The sequence below is a fragment of the Mustelus asterias genome, chromosome 9 (assembly GCF_964213995.1).
Source record: "Mustelus asterias chromosome 9, sMusAst1.hap1.1, whole genome shotgun sequence".
NCBI classification, from domain to species: domain Eukaryota; kingdom Metazoa; phylum Chordata; class Chondrichthyes; order Carcharhiniformes; family Triakidae; genus Mustelus; species Mustelus asterias.
Genome location: NC_135809.1, coordinates 136543562 through 136559888, shown reverse-complemented (window position 1 = coordinate 136559888; position 16327 = coordinate 136543562). Strand labels below are relative to the sequence as shown.

At 44.3% G+C, this 16327-nt stretch overlaps 1 protein-coding gene across 2 annotated transcripts in view; it reads right to left on the bottom strand.

Moving 5' to 3' along the window:
• Positions 1 to 1842: 1842 nt before the first annotated feature.
• lrrc4ca (leucine rich repeat containing 4C, genome duplicate a) overlaps positions 1843 to 16327 on the bottom strand; it is a 239039-nt gene continuing 224554 nt past the window's right edge. For both annotated transcript variants that reach the window (XM_078221327.1, XM_078221328.1), the window contains exon 2: positions 1843 to 3815. In XM_078221327.1, coding sequence (XP_078077453.1) covers positions 1843 to 3765 — 1923 coding nt within the window. In that variant the 5' untranslated portion in view covers positions 3766 to 3815. The remainder of the gene's footprint in view (positions 3816 to 16327) is intronic.

Below are 16327 nucleotides of genomic sequence, written 5' to 3'. Positions count from 1 at the left end.
CAACATGCCTATTGTCCTTTTATATTATACTGGTTTCCTGTTCTTTCACTGAAGGGCTGGTGAAAGAGAAATTCTTCGGTCTGAATGTTGCCCAAGCCATTCTTTCACTCCAACTATTACACTGACCTCACATCGCATTGTGGAAAATAGAACACTGATTACCCTCATTTTACATCAAGCGGTGAAGGTAACGCACTGTCCTTCGATTATACTTGTTACACAAATTATAACAGGTGCAATTTGTGATCTCCAATGCCCACATGTAGTTAATGGACATTACTTACGCAGCCATAAATTAAATCAAATTATTTTTTTCTTATTATTTTGTTTGCAGGATGGGCTTGTCCTTAGTTACTGTGAGGGGGTGATGGCGGGGATGGGGATAGTGGTGGGCCACCTCCTTCAGACCTTCTTGTGATTGCTCTCCCATAATGCTACAAGATAATCAATTCCAGGATATTGCCTGAATAACAATGATATAAAGCAATATATGACCAAGTCAGGGTGATGTACAATTTCAACTTGCTGATGTCTTCATGACATTGAAAATATTCATCTAAGATTTTCTAATAAACCGAAACAGACTCCTGAGATTTTCTTGGAGAACTATTTTGCTAGAAACTGGATTAACAAAGATTAGGACAATTGAACTTTTACAGCCCATCAGGACAGACAGAAATGTTAAGATTGCAACAAAATATATAGCGTGTTCTCAATGGCAGTTAGGGATAGCAGCAGCATTCAGTATGATCTTTAATTGAGAGGTTACGTGTACAATCTTCTCATCCGGATGCGACAATGTGACCAGTCCAGCTACTTCACTGAGTTTTCAATGGAATAACCTTTAATGTGAAGTAAGCTTGTTTTGTTTTTTGTATGCCAGCTTCATGTGGCTTCTGTATGACTTGCTGAGAGATCCCTCAGAGAGCTTAATAGCATCGCTGTGCTGAGCACCCAGAATTAAACATTGAGTAAGTATAAAGAGGAAATTCTAATTGATTTCTCACCCACCATTTTTTGCAAAGCATCTCTTACGACTAGGATGGCAATTTGTCATATCTCCATAACCTTGTGTCACCTTAAACTTAAATGAAAAAGATAGTCCAGCTATCCGACTAATTGAATTAGATTTGAACTATCCAAATTCATATTGCTGATTCCCTCAGACTGAGGTTAACACGTTACAGAATACTGAAAATACATTGTCCAACTGTTGTCTTCAGAATCATTAATTTAGATATTTGAAGGTACTGAAAACCAACAATAGTTTATTTATAATCTTATTTAGTATTTAAGCTACAAATTCTGGATCTAGAATTGTTTAAAAGATCATTGGGTATGTGGACTTTGTTTTTTTTTTACAAGCAATCTTCACAGAATAATTCTGTTTGTAAATATAGAACAAGATGATACATGGAAAATAAAAGATTTAATATAAATCTACCTCTAATACTGCATTCCCTGTCATTACCAGTTGTAAGAGCTCATGAAGTAACAGAAAGAGACAAAACAGACCGAATCTCACCACTAGAATTCACCATAAAAACCCCATGTGAAATGTAATTCTTACAAAATATCTGAATAGTCCCTTAGAGAATCAAAATCCCCTATGAAAAAACATGGTGATGACTAAATTAATGGGCGCAGCATTGTATGTCAAATCAGTGTTTAGAATACACATAATTGTCTCTATTTTAGATCACAATAGAATTATTTTTAATAAATAAACCTCTTTAAAGACACTTCTTTTAAACAGTAGAATCAGCCTTGTCCTGTTTGTCATTTGTAAATTTGTGTCCCCCCCCCACCCTCCCCGCCCCCCCCCCCCAACCCCAACCCAACTCATATTTGTGTCTCTTGTACATTGTCCTTCGAGTTCACTCGCATCAATAATGGTTCATGCACAGAGCTGTGTAGTGTGTTTATTGTATTTACTGTGGTGGTGTGGTTGAATGGAGCTTTATATGAGTTATAGTGGTTCATATGCTCATGCTCTATGGCGGGCATAGCCAGGTGACTGTCCATGGCAGTACTTCCCGCGATGTCATCATTGACACTGATAATCTCGATGGTCCTGCTGGGAGCATGGTGATTCTGGTGGTGATGCTGCTTGCGCATTTTGTAAAAAATGATCAACATCACCGCTGCCATCAGTGTGATGGCTACAAAACAACCAATAATAATCTTTGTGGTTTTCATCACCTCATCCAGACCTGGCATGAGATTCCCTCCTGCGTCAGTAATAGCGACAGTGATTGTTTTTTCCGTTGACTTTGTGCTCCGCGGAGTCAAGGAGGTCGTCACAAATGTCGTATCCCAGTCGCTGAATGGTGTAGGTCTAAACTTGTCATCCGTTGTGTGTACCTGTACAGAGGGTTCCATAGTCTCCACGGTGACGGTTGTGAAATAAGTGAAGGTGCTGTTTTCTGTCGCAGTCACATTGAGTGTAGCTGACGCTGTTGTATTCCCTGCAGAATTACTCACCAAACACGTGTACAACCCAGTGTCCTGGGCAGTCACATTTGTAAAATTTAATGTGCCATCATTGAGCACAGAGATCCGAACTTTGTAAGCTCCATGGGTCATGATTGTGCCATTTGGAGTAATCCAACTCACTGAGGTCATGGAGGTTGAGGCTCGACACTTGAGTTCTGCAGCCATGCCCTCTGTTAGATTGAGGTCTGTGGGAGCCTCAACAATCACTGGAGCATAGCAGTTAAATTTGTTCTGGTCCAGTTCCCCAATATAATTCCCTTTTAAACTCGGGGGCGCGTGACAACGAGCACAACATGTTGTGTTGGAGGGCACAATCTCTTTCAGCCACCAGCTCAGCCACAAGATGTCACAGTTGCAGTTCCATGGGTTGTGATGCAAGTGGACCCGCTCGAGGTGGTGAAGGGGGGTGAAGAGGTCATGAGGCAACAGAGTCAGGTTATTGTGCGCCAAGTTAAGCTCTATTAGTGACTGAAGGTCATCAAAGGCATTCCTCTCAATCACCTGGATTTGAGCATGCATCATCCACAGTTTCTGCAGGTTCGTCAAACCCTGGAAGGAGCCCGGCCGGATTAGAGAAAGCCGATTCCCTGATAGTTCCAGTTCCTCCAATTTTGTCAGAGGCGTGAGGTTAGGAATTTCCCGAAGATTACACATTCCGAGATTCAAATATCTTAAATTTGAGAGACCTTCAAAGGCTCTATCAGAGATGTATTCAAGTCTCTTTAGCTCACCTAAATCTAATCTCCTAAGAGAAGGAACTCGATTGAAAGCATAAGATGGTATACTTTCAATTGGATTATTCCTCAACCACAGTTCCTTCAGTTTGGAGAGGTACTCAAAAGCTCCACTGGGAATGGTGGACAGGCGGTTGTCAAACAGCTCCAGGGTGTTGAGGTTTGTTAGACCATTGAAGGCCCCAACTTCAATCTGTCGAATGTGGTTCTTGCTTAACTGCAGAATCTCCAGGTGCCGCAAGTGCTTGAAGCTGTCAGCTTTGATGACTTGTATCCCGTTTTCTTGCAGGTTCAAGTAACGCGTGTTGATGGAGATGCTATCTGGCACTTCCCTCAAGTTCCGTCGTGTACAGATCACTTTGCTGAACTGGTTACTACAGGAGCACACGGAAGGGCACGTCTGAGCTCTGACCAAACCGGCCACCACGAGAAGTTGTAGAGCCAACAGCAGCACAAATAAGGGGTCGAGTATGGCCCTGTTAAACTTTGGACCTATCATCATCTGCTGTGGATGCAATGTCATCTTGTTCAACATTCATAATTTATTGGATGTTTGTTTTCTTGAGTTCAATTTATTATTGTAATCTGAAGAAAAAGGAAAAAAGAAATGTGTTAGTACTCTGAATCAGCATATCACTAAACCATTTTGTAACCTCATCTCATGATGCTTTCTTCCTGTTTTCCCTTCTCTATGCTTTTGGAATATTCCTGGATGATTTCCCCTGCATTCGAATAAAGCATGACGTCCAATCCCAATTGGCAACACCACAATTCCATAAATATACAAACAGGGCTTTAAAACTTCCCCAAAAAGTGTTCTATCTGTTCTTTCATTTTATATCACCATTTCAGAAAACATGACAAGGGGAATATTCACTCCTGCCAGGCGAAGCTCATTACCTGGAGGCTGAGAGACTAACCACTGTTATTTTGCTTTTCCAGAATGCTCATAGCTGTTTCAATCAGATAACATTTACAATCAGGCGGTTTTAGGGCAGACTGCCTGTGTCCTAAACTTTCAAACTGCAATTAAATAATTCAATACCTTTCAGACTGGAAATTTCACGCCAAAATTATTGTACAATCACAGTCTGTACTTGTGTCAATTCTCCCTCATTTCAAAAGAGGCTTTAATTATTTGCAAAAAAACCCTCTCTCTAAGAATAAAAAATCCCAATACAACGACCTGGGCTTTCACTTGTTGCACCCTTGGCTTCAATGACCAAGTGCTGGAAAATGGGATTAGGCTGGCGGGAGGGGGTCTCATTTTTCAGGGTGGCTTCTTCCTGTGCGGTACATTTTTCCAACTTTTCTGAATACTTGTGCAAGGATGTGGGGAGAGGGCGTGGGGGGGGGAGGGGGGGTAGCAATATTGTATTTCTTACGAGGGCCAGCACAGATAGAATGGGTCAAATGGCCTTCTTATGTGCTGTTACAATTCCATGATCCCAGCCTGATGAGTAACCAGTTGGTGTAGATTGTGGGAGCAGGTACAAAGAACAAAGAACAGTACAGCACAGGAAACAGGCCCTTCGGCCCTCCAAGCCTGTGCCGCTCCTTGGTCCAACTAGACCAATCGTTTGTATCCCTCCATTCCCAGGCTGCTCATGTGACTATCCAGATAAGTCTTAAACGATGTCAGCGTGCCTGCCTCCACCACCCTACTTGGCAGCGCATTCCAGGCCCCCACCACCCTCTGTGTAAAAAACGTCCCTCTGATGTCTGAGTTATACTTCGCCCCTCTCAGCTTGAGCCTGTGACCCCTCGTGATCGTCACCTCCGACCTGGGAAAAAGCTTCCCACTGTTCACCCTATCTATCCCCTTCATAATCTTGTACACCTCTATCAGATCTCCCCTCATTCTCCGTCTTTCCAAGGAGAACAACCCCAGTCTACCCAATCTCTCCTCATAGCTAAGACCCTCCATACCAGGCAACATCCTGGTAAACCTTCTCTGCACTCTCTCTAACGCCTCCACGTCCTTCTGGTAGTGCGGCGACCAGAACTGGACGCAGTACTCCAAATGCGGCCTAACCAGCGTTCTATACAGCTGCATCATCAGACTCCAGCTTTTATACTCTATACCCCGTCCTATAAAGGCAAGCATACCATATGCCTTCTTCACCACCTTCTCCACCTGTGTTGCCACCTTCAAGGATTTGTGGACTTGCACACCTAGGTCCCTCTGTGTTTCTATACTCCTGATGACTCTGCCATTTATTGCATAACTCCTCCCTACATTATTTCTTCCAAAATGCATCACTTCGCATTTATCCGGATTAAATTCCATCTGCCACCTCTCCGCCCAATTTTCCAGCCTATCTATATCCTGCTGTATTGCCCGACAATGCTCTTCGCTATCCGCAATTCCAGCCATCTTTGTGTCATCCGCAAACTTGCTGATTACACCAGTTACACCTTCTTCCAAATCATTTATATATATCACAAACAGCAGAGGTCCCAGTACAGAGCCCTGCGGAACACCACTGGTCACAGACCTCCAGCCGGAAAAAGACCCTTCGACCACTACCCTCTGTCTCCTATGGCCAAGCCAGTTCTCCACCCATCGAGCCACTTCTCCTTGTATCCCATGAGCCTTAACCTTCTTAACCAACCTGCCATGTGGGACTTTGTCAAATGCCTTACTGAAATCCATATAGACGACATCCACGGCCCTTCCTTCATCAACCGTTTTTGTCACTTCCTCAAAAAACTCCACCAAATTTGTAAGGCATGACCTCCCTCTTACAAAACCATGCTGTCTGTCACTAATGAGATTGTTCCGTTCTAAATGCACATACATCCTGTCTCTAATAATCCTCTCCAACAACTTCCCTACCACGGACGTCAAGCTCACCGGCCTATAATTTCCTGGGTTATCCCTGCTACCCTTCTTAAACAACGGGACCACATTCGCTATCCTCCAATCCTGAGGTAGATCCTCATTGCTGGAGGGGGAGGTGTGAAGGGGTTGGGCGGTGCTATAAGAGGGATCATCCTGGGGTATAGCAGTGGCGATTAGAGGCAGGGGGACCCAGGGAAATCAGAGGCCTGGTGTGACATCAGGTGCCTGGCAGCACTGGAGGCCTTTGGGAAGGGCCTGTTCAGAGGCCTCAGATGTTGGGGTAAGGGGAGGGGCATTAGAAACTGATTGGAGTGGGGATGGGGGATTGGAAGACTTGGTGGGCAGGGGGTGATGGAGTGGAACTCCAGAGATTTAAGGAGTGGGGTGGAGGGGCAAGGGGTAAGCATCGGAGGCCTCAAGGAGAAGGTTAAGAGGTAGGGTGCCACATCAAGGGGGTTGCCTAGACAGGGACACCTCCTGTATCCTGAAGGTAGACATACTCACCTGCTGGATCCACCAGGTTCTCACCTGAACATAGTTGCTGGGTTCTCTGAAGCTGAGAAACCTGGCTGTCTATAGTTAAACGCAAAGTTGAACGACAATGAGGTTTACAACATCACCAATATATCTGAGGTGCCAACTGGCCCCTTTAATTAGTGCATCCCCATCTTCTGCCCCAGTTAAGGTTGGAGGTGAATGGGTCGGAGGTGAGTTTGGGTTGGAAAATCCAACGTCTTGAGGCTTTAACTCCCACTTGCCTCAAACCTGTCTGTTTTTGTTTTGGTTTAAATTCTCCCAGGGTGTATTGATAACAGTACACAGCTGAATTTCCAGGCTAAACTAAAGAAGTTTCAGCATGCAACACTTTTTCATAAATCTGAGGTGAATTTTATCACCAACGTATTATAACTTTTTACAACAATCGCAAAATGCTTTATTTCAGGAGTAAAAATCAGAAATTTTGAGTTATGTCCTGAAGAAAGAAAGTTTCACAATAAATAATTTATTTTGATGCTAATATGAATCTTAGTTACTCAGATGCAAAGTAAAGTTTATTTATTAGTTACAAGTAAAGCAGTGTTCATTAACACTGCAATGAAGTTACTGTGAAATTCCCCTAGTCCACACTCTGGTGCCTGTTCGGGTCAATGCACCCCAATCAGCACGTCTTTACCCCAGGATGATCCCTCTTATAGCACCGCCCAACCCCTTCACATCTCCCCCTCCAGCAATGAGGATCTACCTGCTCCCACAACCTACACCAACTGGTTACTCATCAGGCTGGGATCATGGAATTGTAACAGCACATAAGAAGGCCATTGGCTTCAATGACCAAGGAAACTGGAGCACCCGGAGGAAACCCATGCAGACACGGGGAGAACATGCAGACTCCACACAGACAGCGACCCAAATCAGGAATTGAACCTGGGTCCCTGATGCCGTGAGGCAGCAGTGCTAACCATTGTGCTACTGTGCCGCCCATTGTCAAAACCTAAACAATTGAGTGTCAGAGTGGAGTGGTTTTGATGTCTTTTGCATTTTTGCAGAGTCGCTTCTGTTTCAGAACAAAAGTGACAATCTCACTCTGGAGTCAAGTCTTGTTCTGACATTGGGACACAATGCTGAGAGATCACCTGAAGGAAGGCATCACACACACATCACTTTGGCTTGACAATGTATATCTCAGTGCAGCATCAAGCTGGTTCGAAATGTTCAGGGACCCCCTGGGAACTTTATAAATTGCAGTCGAGTCTTTTTTCAATGTTTCAAGAAAGTGTACACTCCCACAGCACTCTTAACACATTTTACACATAGCACTGAAATTCTCTCTCAGTGGTAAGAATGCAATTTACTGCCTGAAACTTAACAGGTGTCTCCTTGGCTGCGGACTATGCTTCATATGTCTGACTGGAGGCACTGGAGGTGCTTTAAAGCAGATATTTATTAAACCCTTTCTATTTATTTTATGAGAACTAAGAAGGAAATAGGTAAAATATCGTTCATAGAATTCCCTACAGTGCAGAAGCCATTCGGCCCAATGAGTCTGCGCCAAACAACAACCCCACCCAGGTCCTATCCCCGTAACCCCATGTCTTTACACCGCTAATCTCCCTGACACTAAGGAGCAATTTAGTATGGCCAATCCACCTAACCTGCACATTTTTGGACTGTGGGAGTGTGGTGAACCATAGTTGGTTACCACTATGAGGGCTGAGCCATAGATGGTCAGCACTATGGGGTTTGTAGATATGTTACTGTTGTCACTGTTGGTGTTAGGGTTGGGCTGTTCTACCTGTTGATATTGCTCTGTGGTACACTCCAGTTGGCTCCGCCTACCTGGGGAAATATAAAGGTCACTGCACTGCCTGGAGACCCTTTAGTCTGGGATTGTATTGTATATAGTGTGCTCCATTCTTGTCAGTAATAAAAGCCTTTATTTCCCGGGTACAATCTAGTCTCCCGAGTGATTTAATCGCGCATCAGGGAGGAAACCGGAGCACCCCGAGGAAACCCACGCAGACACAGGGAGAACGTGCAAACTCCGCACAGACAGTGACTCAAGCCAGGAATCGAATCCTGGTGCTTTGAGGCAGCAGTGCTAACCACTGTGCCATCCCACAATATTGTTATTTGGTAACTCTGCATCCGAAATCACTGAGATAAAATTTTAAGAAAATATAATTGGCAAGCTTTGCAAAAAGTGATTGATTTATTATTTTCTGACCTTAGTGTCTCATGTTCCATCTGATCCAACTGGTGAAAGTCTGAGAAACAATTCAGGACAGATTCCTTTTCTCGTTTCAGTGTTTGCAATTGTGTGTGCCCAACTTTTAACTGCTTTGTTACAGCTGGATCTTTCAACTGTTCTAACAGCAAACACTTTGCAAAGCTTTGAAACCAAATGAAGCAACAGCCCTACATGTACATCTTGGACTTGCAGCGGTGGGTTCCAATCCAGATATTAGACAACTCTGCACGATACTCAACAGACTGAACTGCTGGTATTTAATTTACAGGGGTATGATTACATTTAGTTATAGAGCAAATTCTTTTTTTGCACTGGAACAAACATCTTCCAGAAATTCAGGCTTGATGCTGAATTTGTGTTAAAATTTATTTTGCACTGTCTAGGTAAATCCAGACTGGGATCAGCCTGACACCAACTCTTCAAGGTTTGAACAGGCCTGTTCCTAACCAATTTACAGAATTCTCCATGTTAAAACAAGTACAACCTCAGTTTATATAATCTGAAGAGAATTGTGGAACAGAGTTGGGATCAGGCTGATCCCAGTCTGGATTTACCCAGACAGCGCATAATAAATTTTAACACAAATTCAGCATCAAAGCCTGATTTTCTAGAAGACGATTGTTGCAGTGCTAAAAAAAAAATTACTCTGTAACTAAATGTAATCGCTTCCCGAGAAATTAAACACCGGCAGTTCAGTCTGTGTGGTACCACGAGCTACACAGCAAGATATCAAAACCAGAGCGATTCAAATTGTTCCAGCTCCTGCAAAATCCACACAGCTTTGAAACAAAGTTCGGAGACATTTGTAACTGGCAAACGGGAATGTGAATATAGGATAATATAGAATATGATACAAATACACTGAACAATAAACACTACACTGCATCTAAACACATCTGGCAAAAAGACAGGAATTGAGAGAATGTTGTTTAAAAAGAGAAAGAGATAGAGACTTCACATATCAGTGTCAAAATCCTGACATTTCCCGCAACCACTGTGAGTGCAGCATCAGCAGAAACATAGAAACATCGAGAATAGGTGCAGGAGGAGGCCATTCAGCCCTTCGAGCCTGCCTCACCATTCAATATGATCATGGCTGATCATGCACTTTCAGTATCCCACTCCTGCTTTCTCTCCATACCCCTTGATCCCTTTAGTCACAAGGGCCACGTCCAGCTCCCTCTTGAACATATCTAACAAACTGGCCCCAACAGCTTTCTGTGGTAGAGAATTCCACAGGTTCACAACTCTCAGAGTGAAGAAGTTCTTCCTCATCTCAGTCCTGAATGGTTTACCCCTTATTCTTAAACTGTGACCCGTAGTTCTGGACTTCCCCAACATCGGCAACATTCTTCCCGCATCCAGCCTGTCCAGTCCCATCAGGATTTTATATGTTTCTATGAGATCCCCTCTCATTCTTCTAAATCCCAGTGAGTACAAGCCCAGTCGATCCAATCTCTCTTCATATGTCAGTCCTGCCATTCCAGGAATCAGTCTGGTGAACCTTCACTGGACTCCCTCAATAGCAAGAATGTCCTTCCTCAGACTAGGAGACCAAAACGGCACACAATACTCAAGATGTAGAGTATTTTCAAGAAGTTGTTGGAGAGGATCCTTGGAGACAGGATGTATGCGCATTTACAACGGAACAATCTCATTAGTGACAGACAGCATGGTTTTGTAAGAGGGAGGTCGTGCCTTACAAATTTGGTGGAGTTTTTTGAGGCAGTGACAAAAACGGTTGATGAAGGAAGGGCCGTGGATGTCGGCTATATGGATTTCAGTAAGGCATTTGATAAAGTCCCTCATGGCAGGTTGGTTAAGAAGGTTAAGGCTCATGGGATACAAGGAGAGGTGGCGAGATGGGTAGAAAACTGGCTTGGCCAAAGGAGACAGAGGATAGCAGTCGAAGATTCTTTTTCCGGCTGAAGGTCTGTGACCAGTGGTGTTCCGCACGGCTCTGTACTGGGACCTCTGCTATTTGTGATATATATAAATGATTTGGAAGAAGGTATAACTGGTGTTATCAGCAAGTTTGCGGATGACACGAAGATGGCTGGACTTGCGGATAGCGATGAACATCATCAGACAATACAGCAGGATATAGATAGGCTGGAAAATTGGGCGGAGAAATGGCAGATGGAATTTAATCCAGATAAATGCGAAGTGATACATTTTGGAAGAACTAATGTGGGGGGAGTGATACAATAAATGGCAGAGCCATCAAGAGTATAGAAACACAGAGGGACCTAGCTGTGCAAGTCCACAAATCCTTGAAGGTGGCAGCACAGGTGGAGAAGGTGGTGAAGAAGGCATATGGTATGCTTGCCTTTATAGGGCGGGGTATAGAGTATAAAAGCTGGAGTCTGATGTTGCAGCTGTATAGAACGCTGGTTAGGTCACATTTGAAGTACTGAGTCCAGTTTTGGTCGCCGCACTACCAGTAGGACGTGAAGGCTTTAGAGAGAGTGCAGAGAAGGTTTACCAGGATGTTGCCTGGTATGGAGGGTCTTAGCTATGAGGAGAGATTGGGTAAACTGGGCTTGTTCTCCCTGGAAAGACGGAGAATGAGGGGAGACCTAATAGAGGTGTACAAAATTATGAAGGGTATAGATAGGGTGAACAGTGGGAAGCTTTTTCCCAGGTCGGAGGTGACGATCACGAGGGGTCACGGGCTCAAGGTGAGGGGAGCGAGGTATAACTCAGATATCAGAGGGACGTTTTTTACACAGAGGGTGGTGGGGGCCTGGAATCCGTTGCCAAGTAGGGTGGTGGAGGCGGACACACTGGCATCGTTTCAGACTTACCTGGATAGTCACATGAGCAGTCTAGGAATGGAGGGATACAAACGAATGGTCTAGTTGGACCAATGAGTGGCACAGGCTTGGAGGGCCGAACGGCCTGTTTCCTGTGCTGTACTGATCTTTGTTCTTTGTGTGGCCTCACCAAGGTCCTGGATTACTGCAGCAAGACATCCTTACTCCTATACTCAAATCATCTTGCTATGAAGGCCAGCATGCCATTAGCTTTCCTCCCTGCCTGCTGTACCTGCATGCCAACCTTCAGCAACTGTTCCACCATGACACCCAGGTCACGTTGCACTTCCCCTTTTCCTAAAGTGCCACCATTCAGATAAATCTTCCTTCCTGTTTTTGCCACCAAAGTGAATAGGTCTGAGGTCACGTACCAACTGACTCAAGAATAGCTTCTTCCCTGCTGCCATCAGACTTTTGAATGGACCTACCTCGCATTAAGTTGATCTTTCTCTGCACCCTAGCTATGATTGTAACACTACATTCTGCACTCTCTCCTTTCCTTCTCTAGGAACAGTATGCTTTGTCTGTATAACATACAGGGAACAAGACCTTTCACTGCATACTAATGCACGTGACAATAATAAATCATATCAAATAAAAAAATAACCTTCCATTTATCCACGTTATTTTGCATTTGCCAAGTCTTTGCCCACTCAGCCAGCCTGTCTAAATCATCCTGCAGCCTCTTAGCATCCTCCTCACAGCACACACTGCCACGCAGCTTAGTGTCGTCTGTAATGACTCAAGTAGTAAAACTCACAGCATCTTCCCAGGGGAGGTAGGGATTGTCAATCGTCAGTATCATACATATCCTGAGAACACTTATTTAAATAAATGATCACCAAGATGCCAGTAGTTGAAACATAGTTAAAGAACAAAGAAAATTGCAGCACAGGAACAGGCCATTCGGCCCTCCAAGCCTGCACCAACCATGCTGCCCGACTGAACTGAAACCCCCTACCCTTCTGGGGACCATATCCCTCCATTCCCATCCTATTCATGTATTTGTCAAGACATAAGAACATAAGAACTAGGAGCAGGAGTAGGCCATCTGGCCCCTCGAGCCTGCCCTGCCATTCAATAAGATCATGGCTGATCTTTTCGTGGACTCAGCTCCACTTACCCACTCACTCACCCTAACCCTTAATTCCTTTACTGTTCAAAAATGTATCTATCTTTGCCTTAAAAACATTCAATGAGGTAGCCTCAACTGCTTCACTGGGCAGGGAATTCCACAGATTCACCACCTTTTGTGTGAAGAAATTCCTCCTCAACTCAGTCCTAAATCTGCTTCCCCTTATTTTGAGGCTATGCCCCCTAGTTCTAGTTTCACCTGCCAGTGGAAACAACTTCCCTGCTTCTATCTTATCTATTCCCTTCATAATCTTATATGTTTCTATGAGATCTCCCCTCATTCTTCTGAATTCCAATGAGTATAGCCCCAGTCTACTCAGTCTCTCCTCATCAGCCAACCCTCTCAACTCCGGAATCAACCCAGTGAATCATCTCTGCACCCCCTCCAGTGCCAGTACATCCTTTCTCAAGTAAGGAGACCAAAACTGTTTTAAGACGCCTCATATCTGCTTCCACTACCTCCCCTTGTGTAAAAGGATTGCCTCGTATATCTAATTATAATTATCTTAATGTAGGCTGGAATTCTCTGATGTCGTTTCCGCCGACACCGCTGTCAGCGAGAACGGCGCTCATCCAAAACTTTATTCACAGCAGCGGGACCAGAGAATCCAAGCCCTGGACGAGGTGGGAGAATCCCGGCTGTAACCTTCATCTTTCCCTCTGCCCCTTAATTGTTATCCAAGGGTCTCCCTTCCCACAAGATGCCAATAAGGAAATACCTGGTGGTGTTAACCTGGTGTTGTTAAAACTCTTACTGTAATAAGGAAATACCCCAGGTGGTTGGCATTGCTGGATGTAGCTCAGGCAATAACATCACCCCTTGTGTTGGGAGTTGTTGTGGGGAGGGGAGATGTCACTGGGGAATTAAGTTTCCTCTGCACGCTTGTGGAGCAGTATAATGAGCACAATCTTCTTAAAAGCGGCTTTTTAAGAAATACAGTGGGCAGCAGGTCAGATCATGGTGACTTTTCTAGTTTTGGCAGACTTGTACACAGTGCAAATATGAAAGATTATTGAACCACTCAGCTGCAGATTGGACCTTATGCGTAACTTTATTTTGTGAAGATTTGCTGAATAGTCACTCATTTACAAAGGCTGAGATTTTTATTAACTGTGAGGCAGAGCCCATAAAAGAATTGTCAGTTCAATGATGATGTGGTACCTTGGGGAACACCTGACTGTCAGATAAAAAATTAATTTCAGCAGAGACCTGCCTGAAATTAAAATTAGTTTTGTCTGCCCTGGTGAGCTAAAAATATTTTATCAAATGAAATACGCTTTAGAAAAATAAAAAGCTACATGGAGATGGTTAACAGGGTCAGCGTGGTAACTTTCACTGCAGGAACTACATTTCCGACACCCTCCCAGATTGTCACTTCGGGAAACTTGGAATTAAATGGTGTACACAACAGAGTGGCAAATGCATCAGCTCCCAACTCTTAATCAGATAAAGTTCCTTGTTGGAGTCAGAGTGGCAGAATTTATCAGCTATGCAGGCATCCATTGACTCTGAGTCTACACATCCGCTGCCTCAGAAAAGCATCCAGCATAATTAAAGAACAAAGAAAATTACAGCACAGGAACGGGCCCTTCGGCCCTCCAAGTCTGCTCCGACCATGCTGCCCGACTGAACTAAAACCCCCTACCCTTCCGGGGACCGTATCTCTCTATTCCCATCCTATTCATGTATTTGTCCAGACGCCTCTTAAAAGTCACTATGGTATCCGCTTCCACTACCTCCCCTGGCAGCGGGTTCCAGGCACCCACCACCCTCTGTGGAAAGAAATTGCCTCATACATCTCCTTTAAACCTTGCCCCTCGCACCTTAAACCTGTGCCCCCTGGTAATTGACTCTTCCACCCTGGAGAAAAAGCTTCTGACTATCCACTCTGTCCATGCCCCTCATAATCTTGTAGACTTCTATCAGGTCACCTCTCAACCTCCATCGTTCCACTGAGAACAAACCAAGTTTCTCCAACTCTCCTCATAGCTAATGCCCTCCATACCAGGCAACATCCTGGTAAATCTTTTCTGTACCCTCTCCAAAGTCTCCACATCCTTCTGGTAGTGTTGCAACCAGAATTGAACACTATATTCCAAGTGTGCTCTAACTAAGGTTCTATAAAGCTGCAACATGACTTGCCAATTTTTAAACTCAGTGACCCGGCCGATGAAGGCAAGCATGCCGAATGCCTTCTTGACTACCTTCTCCACCTGCATTGCCACTTTCAGTGACCTGTGTACCTGTACACCCAGATCCCTCTGCCCATCAATATTGTTAAGGGTTCTGCCATTACTGTATATTTCCTATCTGTATTAGACCTTCCAACATGCATTACCTCACATTTGTCCAGATTATTCTATATCCAGCACGAGGGGGCATGGCTTTAAATTGAGGGGGGGTAGTTATAGAACCGATGTCAGGGGTAGGTTCTTTACCCAGAGGGTGGTGAGGGATTGGAATGCCCTGCCAGCATCAGTAGTAAATGCGCCTAGTTTGGGGGCGTTTAAGAGATCCGTAGATAGGTTCATGGACGAAAAGAAATTGGTTTAGGTTGGAGGGTCACAGTTTTTTTTTTTAACTGGTCGGTGCAACATCGTGGGCCGAAGGGCCTGTTCTGCGCTGTAATGTTCTATGTTCTATGTTCTAAACTCCATCTGCCATCTCTCCGCCCAAGTCTCCAACTGATCTATATCCTGCTGTGTCCTCTGATGGTCTTGATCACTAAGCTTTGTGTCATCTGCAAACTTACTATTCAAACCAGTTACATTTTCCTTCAAATCATTTATATATATTGCAAACATCAAAGGTCCCAGCATTGTTCCCTGAGGAACGCCACTTGTCACAGCCCTCCATTCAGAAATGCACCCATTCACTGCAACCTTTGTCTTCTATGTCCGAGCCAGTTTTGTATCCACCTTGTCAGCTCACCTCTGATCCCATGTGACTTCACCTTCTGCAGAGCCTGCCATGAGGGACCTTGTCAAAGGCCTTACTGAAGTCCGTGTAGACAACATCCACTGCCCTACCCTCATCAACCATCTTCGTCACTTCCTCGAAAAACTCAATCAAGTTAGTGAGGCACGACCTCCCCTTCACAAAACCATGTTGCCTCTCAACAATATGTTCACTTATTTCAAAGTGGGAGTAAACCCTGTCTCGAAGAATCCTCTCCAATAATTTCCCTACCACTGACGTAAGGCTCACCGGCCTGTAATTACTTGGATTAATCTTACTACCCTTCTTCAGCAAAGGAACAACATTGGCTATTCTCCGATCCTCTGGGACCACTCCTGTAAGAAGTCTCACAACACGAGTTTAAAGTCCAACAGGTATATTTGGTAGCAAAAGCCATTAGCTTTCGGAGCGCTGCTCCTTCATCAGGTAAGTGGGAGTTCTGTTCAAAAACAGGCCATATAAAGACACAAACTCAATTTACAAAATAATGGTTGGAATGCGAGTCTTTACAGGTAATCAAGTCTTAAAGGTACAGACAATGTAGAACATAGAACATAGAACATTACAGCGCAGTACAGGCCCTTTAGCCCTCGA